The sequence below is a fragment of the Drosophila ficusphila genome, unplaced genomic scaffold (assembly GCF_018152265.1).
Source record: "Drosophila ficusphila isolate 14025-0441.05 unplaced genomic scaffold, ASM1815226v1 contig_106, whole genome shotgun sequence".
Classification (NCBI taxonomy): Eukaryota; Metazoa; Arthropoda; class Insecta; order Diptera; family Drosophilidae; genus Drosophila; species Drosophila ficusphila.
Genome location: NW_025063993.1, coordinates 4,971,598 through 4,985,848, shown reverse-complemented (window position 1 = coordinate 4,985,848; position 14,251 = coordinate 4,971,598). Strand labels below are relative to the sequence as shown.

At 40.5% G+C, this 14,251-nt stretch overlaps 2 protein-coding genes across 2 annotated transcripts in view; one reads left to right on the top strand and one right to left on the bottom strand.

Annotated features, from left to right (window-relative positions):
• Positions 1–14,251, top strand: part of LOC108099864 — a 63,066-nt gene that overhangs the window by 33,451 nt on the left and 15,364 nt on the right. The window contains exons 3-6 of the mRNA XM_017203512.2: positions 530–625; positions 715–736; positions 6,056–6,135; positions 7,528–7,672. Coding sequence (XP_017059001.1) covers positions 533–625; positions 715–736; positions 6,056–6,135; positions 7,528–7,672 — 340 coding nt within the window. The 5' untranslated portion in view covers positions 530–532. The remainder of the gene's footprint in view (positions 1–529; positions 626–714; positions 737–6,055; positions 6,136–7,527; positions 7,673–14,251) is intronic.
• Positions 8,749–14,080, bottom strand: LOC108099862 (phospholipid-transporting ATPase ABCA3). Its single transcript, XM_017203510.1, has 2 exons — positions 8,923–14,080; positions 8,749–8,858 (listed from the first exon to the last, which is right to left on the bottom strand). Exons 1-2 carry the CDS (start codon positions 14,040–14,042, stop codon positions 8,840–8,842), a joined length of 5,139 nt encoding a protein of 1,712 aa, XP_017058999.1. The 5' UTR covers positions 14,043–14,080; the 3' UTR covers positions 8,749–8,839.

The window sequence follows — 14,251 nt, the reverse complement described above, 5'->3', positions numbered from 1 at the left end:
TGTTTCCGACATTTTGATTTATCTTACTGCGCTCTGACCTTAACAGGCAAATGCAAATTAACAAGATATAGACCGTAACCTTGTCCGAAAGGCCTGCATAAAAACCAATATAAAAACTAGCCAGAACTTTTACAAGCACCTGTTCATTGAGCTTCTTATCCCAGTAACCAGATTAATTACAACATTGCTCGCTCTCCAACAAAAAAAAAAGAGAAATAAATAAAAAAACTTCGTCTGCTGCCTGTGAAAAAAATAATTCGTGCAAATATTAAAGGTGGGTGCAGGTGTGAAAATCCGTGAAAAGTGTAAAGAAGGCAAGGAAAACTCGAACCGAAATTCAGAACACAAACTTGGGCGGAGGACGGGAAAAGCCGTAACCATGGCCGTAGTCGTAACCATTAGCCGTAACCGAAAACCGAGCCAGACATTGAATTGACCTTAATAAAGTCGACGGCGACGGCTTTGACCTTTTTTACCTTATTTCTGCCTTCCTTCCACCCACCAAATAATCTGTTCTATCTGCTTACAGAAAATGCTGATACTGCTGCCGCTGCTCGGTATTTTTGGTAATGGTCTCGTTGCTGAAGTCGAGGCGAGTCTCAGTCTGGGCTTTAAGGCCATCAAAGTGAGTTTTTGAACAATAACGAAGCAGCCATGAAAATCTTTATGAATGCCATTAATGCTCTTTCCTTAATTATGCAATCCGTGGATCAGTTGCCCAGGCATCCCAATCCGGGTAAGTTCCTTAGGATTTCGCCAGGCTTCACGATTCCAATTGAATTGCACGAACTCGATGGGTATTTGCAATTCGTTCGGGAAAGCAGATTTACGAATTACATTTACTGTGGGCTTCATTAATCAAAGGCCTGCCCTGTCATCATCATCATCACCATCAAGTGGGACTTACGGAGATGGTTTTTTTAAGTGCATTTCCTAGCTGAAGTCTATAAAAGAAAAAGAACTTCAAACTGGATAGTTCACTTTGTCACTTTAATTGTACAAAAATAACGCTATGGAATGTAGTTTAAAATATATAAGCAAACAGGCTTAATTTGCTTCAACAAAGAAGTGGAAAAAAATGAAAATTTGTATAACATTCGTAAGCAATTTAAGTTCGATATTTTGTATTTATTTTTTTACACATCATTAATTGTTTGCAAGACCTATAATTTTATCTAAATTGCTAAAATTCTGAAGCTTCTTTTGCCGTGAAGAGAAAAAAGAAAAACAAAATAGACGGACATAATCGAAGGGCCAAAAATTTCATTAAAACTTGCAGACAGGAAATGTTTTTTGTTGTCCTCAATGCCTCTGCCGCTCTTGCCAAAGTTGTGGACCCGTTTCCGAACATTTATTGTGCACCTATATCCAGTAGATCCCGGCTTAGCAGATTCCATCTCCTGGGAAACAGCCACACGCACACCAGCTCGAACGCCTAACTAACGAGTAAAGTGATTTTAATGGTTTTATGTTCGATTCGTTTTCTTCATTTTCCGTTTTCCATTTTTCCCTCCCCCTGTTTGGGAGGGGTCAGTGTGTTCAATTCGCTTCGACATGTGCCATTTTCCATGCTCTTTCTCTGGCCTTTATGCTTTCCGTGCAGCCCCCACACGATGTCGTAGAAAGCTGTTCAAAATTAAACAGCAGTAGTCCGAACTGTGCCAAAAACTTTTCGCTCCTAGGGTGTTACAACATATCCAACCCACATCGAGCTGCCAGAATAGCTGCATATACACTTTTATATACGAGTATTATATTGGCCCTTATTCCCCGAACCCCGTTTCGAGTCAAAAGTTTTGAGTCAAATGCCAATACAGCTTGTGCCTGGCCAAAACCAAAATAAAAGTTAGCCGGCCAAGCTGAGCTGAGCTCCGGGGCCTGGCACGTAGTCCTCCGACTGGTTCTGCTCCGGGCCCATATCAATGCCCCACACGTTTGTCTGGCATTCACACATGCAAAAAATATGGAATTACCGAACACCAAGCCCAAACATTTCCGAATTCCCTTACCAAGTGAGTGCAATCCTTTCAGATATTCAATAAAAACAGCTGCGGTGTTAATCTCTTATCAACATTTAAAGAGATAATAAAAGAATCCTTTAAAATTGCTTATAAAAAGGAGAAAAAAACATTTTCTAAACTTTGCCAATATTTAATTATTTAATTAATTAAGTAAACTATTTGTTTAACTAATAAATTTAATATTTCATAAAATATGGTTTAAAAATGTATTCAATGCGAAAAGTTAAAGCAATGTTTAGATTTAAAAACTGAATTTTACTATTATGTATTCTTGGGCTTAGCTCAAATATTCATTTTCCATTAGAAAATTTTTTCATTGATTTCTTGAAAATAAAAATATCAGTGATTTTTTCTTCTGTGCAGAGTCAAAACGCTTAGGTCCAGAATCCATTGTCCAGGCATTGCAGAACAAGTTTATTTAAACTGTAGAACTTGGTCTTTATTCGAAAGTTATCGGAACACGAAAAATGCCGAGACGCTGCGAACTTGGCCCAACATATTTGCGAATACGTGAAGCAATGAAGAGTTCTCACAAACAAGCCAAGAACCAGAAAGTTCACTCCGAATGAGCTGCAAAGATTAGTCGGAACATATCATTTGCAGACTACGCCAGAGAAGGGCCAAGTCGTATAAAAGGAAACTTTTTCAAAGTTAACTTACGGGGGAAAGCCACTTTTCACAACTTACGTGCAATCATAAAAATTGAGATTTATGTATGCTTCTTTTGAATGATTCGTATTTTCTGTACCAATATTCAGGTAGTGAATAAACAAAATTTTTATTTGAAAACTTAGCAACTACTTTTAAAAAATACAGTTTTATTTAAATCGAGTTTTTTTAATTCTGTAACTTTTGATGCCTTAGTTAAATTATTATATTAGAATGCTGATGGTAAGATAAAAATAAAAGCTTTGAAAGTTAAATATTCCTTAATATTCCTTGTAAGATTTGAATTTAATCTTCCCATCAAAACTTTAATTCCCATTTATCTACTAGAATTCTTGCTAAGCTTTTTCGAGCTTGTTAAACTTGTTAACACTCGTTCGTACCTTTGGATTTCGTTCAGCAATCTCTGCCAAGTGTGTTTAAACATATCCTAGGGCCATTGGCAATCTTTAGAGCAGGCTTTAGTTTGTGAAGTAGAATTGGGCAGAGTACTCAGCCCTCAATCACATGACGTCCCAAGCAAACACTCGAGCAACAAAAATTGCGCATACGCAGCATGGGCTGCAGCTGGAAGCGTTCTTTCGCAACTTTTGTTCGACTGGCTTTTGCCGTAGTCCTTTCCATGATCCGCTGCAGGGCCAACGGCGGAGGGCACTCAAAACTTGTCGCGCACGCTCGAGTGCTGTAAATCTTTGCACAAAATGAAACTTTATTTGGTCATGGTCATCAACGACTTAAGTAAATCTAAAACTCTAAGTAAAACAAACACTCCGTACAGCCAAAGGAGGGACGAGTCCAAAGACAGGGCCTTACAGAGGCCGCATAAAACAAATAAACTGCGCACACGTGACCCCAAATAGGGCGCAAGGAGGCGGAGGGGGCGGGGCAAGGGGTCGGTGATGATGACCCCAACAAAGGGACACGGGGTCGCAAAAAATGTGCCACGCCATCAGAAAGGGTAGACGACGGGCCACGAGTTCATTTCGAAAGGCACGACATCGAGTGTAAGCAGGAAAATGTGTGTGTATTATTTATACACCTTGGCAGACATAGAGGAATTCTCGAGTGCGCTTTCCCGAGCAGCTGAGAGCCCTAAATGTTGTCAGGAGCGGCAGATAAAAGCGTTGCCATCGCATATTCCAGCATTCACTTCCGGATGGCTTTCTCTGAAACGGGTATGGGGAATTAGTGGCGATCCACAAGTTAACATATTTATTTTTGTGTAGAAAATGAGAGTGAAAATGTACACCAAAGCACATTTGTATTAAACTTGCTATTTTTATCTAAAAAGAATTAGGTTTAAAATGGTTTTAAAAAAGATTTGTTATGAACTATAAACTCACTTACTGAATATAATATCATAGTGCTTCTAGTTATTAGTTAGGGAAAAGCTTATTATTTTAGACACAATCAAAATTAAAAAAAATTTTAAGGTTTTATTCTTTATAAGAAAAAATATTTCGGTATTTTGATATTTAAAAAAAGTCAGAAAAACTTAAAAAAAACGGTTGAAAAACATTTTCCGTGATTTTGTTCTCCTACTTAGATGAATTGGTTTGAATAGCGTTAAAATATTTCTCAATAATGTGTTTCTTAATGTTCTTAGAATTAGACTAAGAGCTCAGCGTATTTGTACTTCTTCCAAAGGTTCAATAACAATTCTGTTTTCCTCGTTTTTGTTTGGAAATGCGATTCCTTGAAAAGCATCCGCACAGGTGTATATTCCAAAATGTCATTGTCTTGGGGGGCACGCTCATCCTTCCCACCAAAGTGGAAGTGGGTGAGTTCAATGCAGACGTCTGCTTGTGAGAGAGGAAAAACACATTAAGAAGATTGCACTTTGGAAAACGACACGACATTGCCGGAGTGAAGGGTGCGATGCACGTAGATACTTCCGGCTTTGTCCGTCGTTCTCTAGAAGCTTTTCAATAATAAACGTAGATTGCTAATGTCATAAAGATGCGACAACGTGACCATATTCATTACAATCAGCCAGCAATGGCAATTTTCGCATTAACCATTGATGCCAAATGAATGATGATGCCCAAGGAGGCGGGGGCACACGTTCCTCTCGTCCTTCCGCAGCAGTCACGTTGCCAGCGAAATCAATTCAAAGTGGAAAAGTACAGGACACGTACCCGATCCCCTTGCACACAAAAGCAGCAGCGGGAGGGGATCCTCTCCCGGTCGGTGCTCCCGTATCCATGGGCCAAATTCAGCGCCACAGTGCGATTGCAAATGCCCCGCCACAAGCCCCAGTAATTGTGATTGGCATCTACACATGCGAGTTTTTGGTTAGGCCAAAACAAGGACCAGCACAAAGGGAAAAACAGGAACAGTAACAGCCAAAGGACACACAAAAAAATATCTAAGAACTCATTAAAATAATATATTTTATCTAAATTACACTTAATATGGCTGAAAATCATCAGAAAAGAATTTACTTACATCTTATGTTTAAATATGAAAAGTTGATTTGGGAATTTAAGTGTGAAAAATTGAAATGGTTAAATTATAGTTTAATGAAAAGTATATTTTTAAAGGTATCAATAATCATTACTTGTTAACAATTATTATAGTAGGAATATACCAATACAAAGTATTATACTTGTTTTATGTAAAAATAGAACAACTAGATCTTAGATCTTAAATATTTATATGAACAAATTCGAACATCACTTTTTATACTTTCATAATTTATTTTTTTTTTTTATTGTATTCATAATAATTATTTTGTATAATGAGTATAGTAGTAGATGTTTCAAAATAACTAACTCAATAATTATAATATATCTTCATGAAATTTGCACAAGCAGAACTTGAAACAGTTTTTCTCTCTGTGAAACAAAGAAGGAGGCAAAAACAAACTTTTGCCAGCTAATAGCATGCCATAAAGCAGAGGCATTTGTCAATATCAATTTTGATGAGACACGGAGGCGAACGGTGGCCTGGCAGCAGGTCTATTGTTTGCGTTGTAAATATGCGATTCCAGCGAAATTTATAACAAACAGCACTGACATTAATTGGGTTCCCATTCATTGGAGTTGCACATACGACATGTATTACGCATTTGATGACACAAATTAGCAGTGAAGAATGAAGGCAATGCGAAATGGAATGTATAATAAACCAGTCAGAGCACTGATTGCCAAAGAATTGTTTGAGGTTCGCATTGCCTTCGAAGAGTTCTTGTGCAATTCAATTCGCCTTCCGCCTTCCGCTTGCCTTGGAAAAGTGTTCTTATTTCATGCTCGTTTGACTCTTCTATTTTCTGTTTTCTATTTTCCCAACTATTTTTCGGTGACAACAATGGATGCCAACGCAACATCTGGATTGGGATATGGTCTTGGTTTCCTACTCGCCTGCAGCCAATTGCAGCGTTGGCAACACAACATTCGCACATGGAGTCACATTTAAATTGGACTGTAAAACCCAATGCGTTTGCGAGGTGAGTCGCAGGTCCTGGGTCACAGGACCCAGGACACAGGACTCCGGTCTCAGTTCGCAGCCGGTGGCCAAATGCCGAGGGCCATCCGCACAGGAGTTGGCCACAAACCACAGACATTCAGAGATACGCATACACAGTTACAGAACCAGATACAGATACAGATACAGATACAGATACAACTACAAATACAGATATCGGAGTACAAAGAGCAGTCGCGCCAAAAGCCAACTGCAGTTTCGTTAAACGATTCTCGTTGCCATCGCTGTTGTTTAACCTGTGCTTAGTCCCGCTTTTCCAGCACTTTGCCTTCTGGTTTTTAGTTTTTAGCCTCCATTTCGGCGCTCTGTATTTTTGTGGGGATTAGCGCCAGCACTTCCACTATTTGAATGTGAATTGCTTTTGCTGGGTAGCGTTTTAATTAAAATTTAAATATAGTGTGAAATGCTCGGGATTAAAATTGGGGCGGTGCACAGTAGTTTTTGATAGCGACCATAATGGGGAAAAACTCTGTTTCACTAATGAGGGTAAAACTGTGTTTAACTGGTGTTATCATTTAGTTTAGAAGTGTCATTTTCGTTGATGTTTCCAATAATTAAATGAAGAGGTTTTAACTTTTGCTAGTTTGTATATTCAACATTATAAGCATCAACACAAAATATTTGCTAAAAATCATTGGCTATCTATTTTTAGTTGTCTAACTAAAAAGAAACACCTTTTTTCCTATATCGATTTTCTTTTGAGTGAGTTTATAAATTGCAGTTTAAAGAAATTAAACAAATATTTTCCAAGCTTAAAGAAGCCATCGTTTTTGTACTATTTAAGCAGCTTTCCAGCTTTTAAAATCTTTGCTAACAGAACAGCATTTTAAGTCCATTTATAGGCAAAGCGCAAACAAAAGAAATATTAAATCCCTGGCATTGCTTTATTGCCACTACCCAGCTTTATAATCGCAGCTAGTTTTCCAAGTCTGTTTCGGTTTTTGCACCTTATTTCCAGCTGCGACGGTAGTTTATCAAGTGGCATAATAAAAACACAGCCACTTGCAATTTATGCAATGCAATTTCGTGACGATGGCAAGGAATGGGGAAAAAGTATCATCGGTCTTTGACCGCTTAAAGGAAAAAAGTGGATTACAAACAAAGCAGTGGAGGTCCGCAAGAAATGTTAATTTCCCCATAAACAAGAACACACACACACAACACGAAAGAAACAACAGGCCAAAGTTCGTGGCCAAGTCGAGGACCTTGCCAAGTTTTGGGAATCCTCGTGCGATTGGGCCAATATTTTCTTTACATTATGACTTTATTTTCGGCTGGCCGGCCAAAGCTAAATAAACAACCCGACAGCAGCAACAATGGGCCACATTTAATGTATTTTAATGTGGCATTGCAGAATGGCCGCCACGCCTGCTCGACTCTCTGCCCCAACGAGCAGCTGCCTGCGCCGGAGGACACGATTTCCTGCCGATCGCCGCGCCTCGTCGAAGTGCCCGGCCACTGTTGCAAGATGTGGCTCTGTGAGAATCCAACAGCTGATGGTGAGTCCCCGTTTGCACTCGCAGAAAATAATCAAATAAATCTTGCAAAATGTTTATTGTTACTCAGCGGAAGGCCTTGAAAAAATACTTTAACAAGGCCTTGCAAGGAAATAAAAATATATTGCGGGGCTTTCAGCAAAATGTTATTTTTATTGTGACGTTAATCCTTACTTCGGGAATTTATTTTGTTTAATGGTTTCTAAATTCAATTTTAGAGGTGTTATTTTAACGCTATAAGCTTTACTTAAACCAAGAATTTAAAACGTTTCTTTTCTATAAAAAATTTATTTATTTACATGAAAGAACTGTTCAAGATTTTTAATGTGCCTAAAGAAAATTGAAAACAGATATTTTACTCTGTTCTACTATTTTGCTATAAAGATTTCGGTTTTCTAGATTTCAGAACCAATTATTTTTATTTAACCATATGAAGTTACATTTTTTAAAGTAACAGAATAAATAAATAATTTTTTCTTAGCGTAGTTCCATTTCCACTGTCATGGCCTTGTTATTGTTTTATAAGTGTGTTTATGGCTGTGACCATCCCATTGTGTCCACTTCCTTCTCCTCCTGCTCGTGCTTCCTGGTCCACTGGTCCGAGTTAATGGCGCTCAGGGGCGTGTCGCCTGTGTCCGATGCGCAACTTAATGCTTTTTAAGCGCCCCCGAAAACCCACATCATGCCCCTAAACCGAGTGGAGAGTGCAGCGCATATTTATGAAGATGAATTATTCCTCCACGAGACGGCAGCTCACCAGCAGGAGGAGCGAGTGCTGGAGCTCCAGCGTAATTACTTACACAGGGATTAAGTGTTAATTAAACGCGCAGAATGCAATAAATAAACAAGATATTAAGCGTTTCTGCCAGCAGCTACCGGGAATAGCCTTTGGCGACTTAAATGGCAAGTCGAGCAGTTGAGACCTTGACTGAGTTAAAACACATTGCCGCTCCTGGGCAACAATTAGTACAAAGGATACCCGAGAGGCTTCTCTTAATCAACACAAAGTTTAGCATCTTCATTCCAAGGAATTTTGCTTCCTATTTATAAATTAGAATTTGCAAAATGCTCCTGCAAACTCAGGTCAGATTTAGAAAACTCTAAACCATTCATTCAATATATATTAAATTTACTTATAAATATTATGCAACAACACATAAAACTTTAAGATTAGCAGCAGCAGCATTTTCTGAAAAAAAATGTAGAAAATCATTTTAAAATCTTTATTTGTTATCAAAAGGTAATATACGCACCTTGTAGTAGTAATTTCAGAGGTCTCCTGTTTCGAGGCAAACTCTAAGAAAATTTCCTCCAACCGTGTTTGCGTTATTAAATAATCCTCAATGTTCAACTTGCTTGCATTACTTTCAAGCATCTGGAAAATGTGAGGCAATATTTTTGTTTGTGGAATGTAGTAGGTCAACAGTCCGTTGTACTCCTCATGCAGTTCAGCATCAGGAATCTCTTTCAAAATAAATTTATTAATTTTAGAAACTCGATCTCCCAATACAGTTTTTTGATTAAAATCCTTTGTAGCATTTGCAGGAGCTGTTTCTGCTGATAAACTATGAACGCTTGACGACGATGAAGTTTTCACAACTCTTTGGAAGGTTTTCTTCTTTTGCTTGACTTTTATCTTGAGAATGAGTCCCTTTGAGTACTGATTTTTAAGGCTTTGCACGGAGCCAATGCACTTAAATTCGCCATCTACCATTATGGCCAATCGAGTGCACAATGCTTCGCACTCATCCATGCTGTGTGAGGTCAAGACAATGGACTTTCCAGCAGATCGAATTAAGCCTATAACCTGCCAAAGTTGTCTTCTAGCTCCGGGATCCATTCCACTGGTGGGTTCATCCAGATACAAAACCGAGGGATTTCCGAGTACAGCTATAGCTGTGCTTAATTTACGCTTATTTCCTCCGCTGTAATGTTTCGTTTTTTTGTCCAGGTGCTGTTGAAATCCAAATGATTTAGAAATCTCCCAAATTATGTCCCTCACAAGTCGTCGTCGGATTCCTCTCAACAAGCAATAAATCCTCAAGGTTTGCCGTCCAGTTAGGTCTTCAAATAAGGCATCAAATTGTGGACAATAACCGATTTTGCCATGCACCTTATGGGTGGATATGTTATCGCCATCGATGTAGGCCTCTCCGGAGGTGATTTTCTCATCCCCAGTAAGCATCTTGAAGGTTGAGGTCTTACCAGCTCCATTGATTCCCAGAAGACCGAAACATTCGTTTTGTGCAACATGAAAGGAGATTCCTCTAACGGCCAGCTTTTCTTTATATTTTTTGGTAATATTATTAACCAAGAGAGGTATATCTTTTCGTTCCGCGTTGATCAGGTCTATTACAACCGATCGTTCCATGGCAACGTCTTCATTTTCATTTGTGGATCCTCCGGTGGAACGCTTACGTCCCGCACACAATTTGCAACAAGATTCGTAAATCGACTCGAGAGTCTTAGTGTCGAGCACAATCAAGTACAAAAATAATACTATACCTACCGTAATCAAATACACGATTTCCGGCAAGACACCAGGGTTCTCCCAAGCGAAATAGTCTGGAATATTACAGCACAATGGAACAGCACAGCGGGATTTTTGGGTAATCTTCTGAAGGCGACTATCCTCACATCCCCTTCGAATGCTGAATCCAATGTGAATATTGTGAGTAGAGCTGGCCAGGCAGTACGGCGGAAATATGCGAAAGTACCAGGCGAGTTGCTTTGCCACATGCTTCAACTGAAAAGCTTCGAAGTTGAGGGTCAAGAACAGCATAAATAAACCGGTTCCGGTCAAGGTGTTGAAGATGGCAATGCGGATGAAACCTGTGGCAGAGTCCGAAAATCGACTGGCGAGCACATAACTCAGGGGAATGGCAGCCCAGGCAAATATTAACAGCAAAAGGAAGAAACGACTTAGCTCTAATGGCGTTGAGTATCCAATCTCCTGAAAAGCTGCAATCGTTAATATCGCCACTAATGCAGATATGAAAAACATGAAAAAATCCCAAATGAAGTGACTCATCCAGTAGGCAAACACATCCACTCCACTCAACAATTGCAGGAGTTTGGCCTTAGTCTCCTGCTCCTTTATAATGGCAACTGCATAGCAGGCTGTTACGAAACCCATGCAAAGAGTCAAGTTAATCGAGATTTCAGCTCCCAAACGCTCTCCTTTGTTCAATCGCAAAGTCTTGGTATCATCGCTATACGGCAGAGGCTCATTGGTTACGAATGTAGAGGCCTTCTCTCCTAAAAATTTAATGGCCAAGGCATTGTGCAGTAAATTAAGGGTCAATGGAGCGGTATGCAGAGGCTTATTATTCAGCCACACAGTTAGGTTATCACTCGCAATGGTAACTCCAGCTAAAAAGTTGAAGTCAACTCGACGGACCTCGGTTTTGCCCATACTAAGTATATAATCCTCGAAGTCGTTTGTGCTTATCAACTTTACTCTGTCGTCATACTGCTCTAAATGCTTACTATAATCCTTAGCAAGAGATGAAGCTTCATCGGTGGCATTACCATCCAAAATAACGTAAGATTTATCGTACTGATAAAGGGATATGGGCATAGCTGGCAATTCGTAGTAAATTCTACCTCCACGCGAATTGAGAATGGTCATGACCATAACTATAAGGGGCAATAAAACGTGTATCAGAATTATCCAGTAGTTTTTGAAGGTGACAAATATTTTCTTCAAAAGGAGAGCCTGCCAGAACATACAGAAACGTGTCGAAGATCGTGTTGCCTTTGTTTCTTTATCAAAGACTAAATCCAGACCTTCTTTATCCTGAGGCGATTCCGCTCCACCCTCAACTCTTCTGTCGCTGTTGACGTTCAAGAAAACATCTTCCAAAGTTGCCCCGCTGAGGCCATACCCCTCCAACTTAAGGTTATCACAATTTTTATCCAAATCCTTTAGTAGTGACGCAAATTTCTTGGAGTACTCGTTGGGCAGACGATAAGTTAGTTCGGTTCCCAACTGCCTTTCCGGTTTTATGTGAGGAATATACTTGTTTACCAACTTGGTTACTGCATCAACATCGCAGCCATTCTTTATTACGCACACCAGTTGATAGCCAGTGCCAAACCTTTTTTTCAAACTGAAGGAGCTTCCCTGGCACTGCAGCTTTCCCTCGGATAGAATAGCTATTCGATCGCCCAGGACATCGGCTTCATCCATGTAGTGAGTGGTCAGCAGAATGGTGCGTCCTTCCTTCTCGCTCTGCAGTAGATCCCAGAGGCTTCTGCGACCTGCTGCATCGATTCCCGAACTCGGTTCATCGCAGAGGACAACTCTGGCATTTCCACATAGGGCACAGCAAAGGGAAAGCTTTCGCTTCATGCCACCAGATAGTTTATCAGCGGCCACAAAGGATTTGTCCTGCAGCTTCAGCATGGTAACGTACTTAGCCACCTCATTTTTCACCGCCTTCGAACCGCGAACTCCCTTCAGCTTGCTAAAGAATATTATATGATCCCGCACACTCATGCTCCTGAAGAGTATATTGACTTGGGGGCAAACTCCCAGGGATTGGCGAGCCTTCTCCAAATCGGTTCGAATATCATAGCCATTGACTATCGCGGTTCCAGCTGTGGGTTTAACTACTCCGGTCAACATGTTGATGGTTGTGGTTTTGCCAGCTCCATTGTGACCGAGTAGCACTGTGATTTCATTCCAATGCATCTTGAGACTCAATCCCTTGACAGCTTTGTGTTTGCCATATGTCTTTTGAAGGTTGCACAATTGAACTCCTGCTTCCCTTCCTTTCCTACAACTTTCTCCTTTCCTTTCAGATCCACCAATGTTGTTTGGTGCATTCACTATATACAAAGGCATAAAGTGCTGCAGTATTTTTCTCTGGAAAATAAAGTACCATTTACGAGGTATGCCATAGTCGCCGGGGAATATCTGCTCCAAATACAGGCAAATTAACAGAAATATGAGTCCTCCACAACTCATCGACATGATCACGTAAAACAGGGTGAGATCATCGTCTGTTGAGACGGGGTGGAATATATTGTCCCAGGTGATGCCCTCTCCGGTTCCTTCCCAAACTACGATGACATGGATGCCGAATCCCAAAGCTGAGTTCGAAAATACCATGCAAATGAGCAGTTTCTGCAGAAGGCTCATACGTTCGTAGTAATAGAAGGAGAACGAGTAGGGTATGAAGGTCAGGAACCAGAAGATGGCTGCAACTGCAGATGCTGTGCTGGCCTTTGAAAACAGAACCGCCAACATGAAGCACACACAGATACTCACAACAACATAGGTGTGCAGGAAGAACAGCACCGGAGGCCAATCGGAATTGGTGAGCACCGCCACCGAAGAGGTGAACTTGATCATAACCAGAATCATAATGAGAGCCACCACCAGCATCAGCATTATGTAGCTCTTAACGAACCAGGCGACCCAATGCAGCCAGTTGTGGACTCCGATCAGCTTCATTATCTCCTTGAGCTGGAGCTCCTTTTCGGCGGTCACGAACTTGGTCACAGTGGAGCAGGGATAAATAAAGCTGAGCAGGATCACGAAGGGCAGGAGTTGGCGCAGACCACTCAGCAATCGGTCGTAGGTGATCGCTCCGTAGGGGAAGCGCTTGAGATTTATTACTGGCAGGTCGTTATCATTAACACCCGACAATAAGTTCAGCCAGGACATGGTTAGGGCATGTTGGATTGGCAGAAAGCCTTCCCGAAGGTATCCCACCGGAAGTCCGCCATCATTATCCAATCTATTTCGGGGACCCTTCGCATCGTAGGACAAAAACTTACTGGATGTACGCCACGTTTCAATAATTGGTCCTTCCATGGTTCGCAGTTCGCTGGGAAATCGCAGGGAGTAGTTTAAGCTTAGTGGATAACCCTGATCATTGGTCGCCTCTATATTTGTTTCGAACTGCACTCCGGCTAGAAAGTTATGCATTACCATATCATATTCCATATGCGAAGCGTTCTCATAAGGACGATTCCCCAAAAGTCTGAGCCGCAATACCGTGGCATTCATAACAGCTCCAAAAAATGGAGTATCTGGAGTGTAGCAAAGAAAGTTTTTTGGTATATTCAGGGAACCGTTCTGGTGTAATATCCTATTTCCCTGCGTAACCTTCTTCATGTAAAGCCTCAAGTCCGAAATGGGTACGGGTGGATATCGAGTCTCATCCAAACTTTCCGGCATGACTATAAGACGAATAAACACTATCAGAAGAAGGAACATCACAGGAAGAACCAGAATAAACACTATTTGCATCTTTTGATTCCACTGAAGAACCCAATTCTTCCACAGGAGCAGCTTCAGCTTCTCCCAATCTCCAACGGCGTATACTTCAGTTGAGGAAAACGATTCTCCCTTTGGACTCATTTTTGAAAATAATTAATTTTCCAACAATCTGATTTAAATTTCAAGGAAACAAGGAATAAAGCTATGTTTACCTAGTCGATGTTTATATACCCTTGCATTCATTTCTATGGTCGGTTCCATCCTTAGAACATCAGCTTGATATAGTAGACTTTATAGTATTAGTCTCATTTTGGGATAAGTTTATAACTAAGCGATAAGTGTGCATAGAG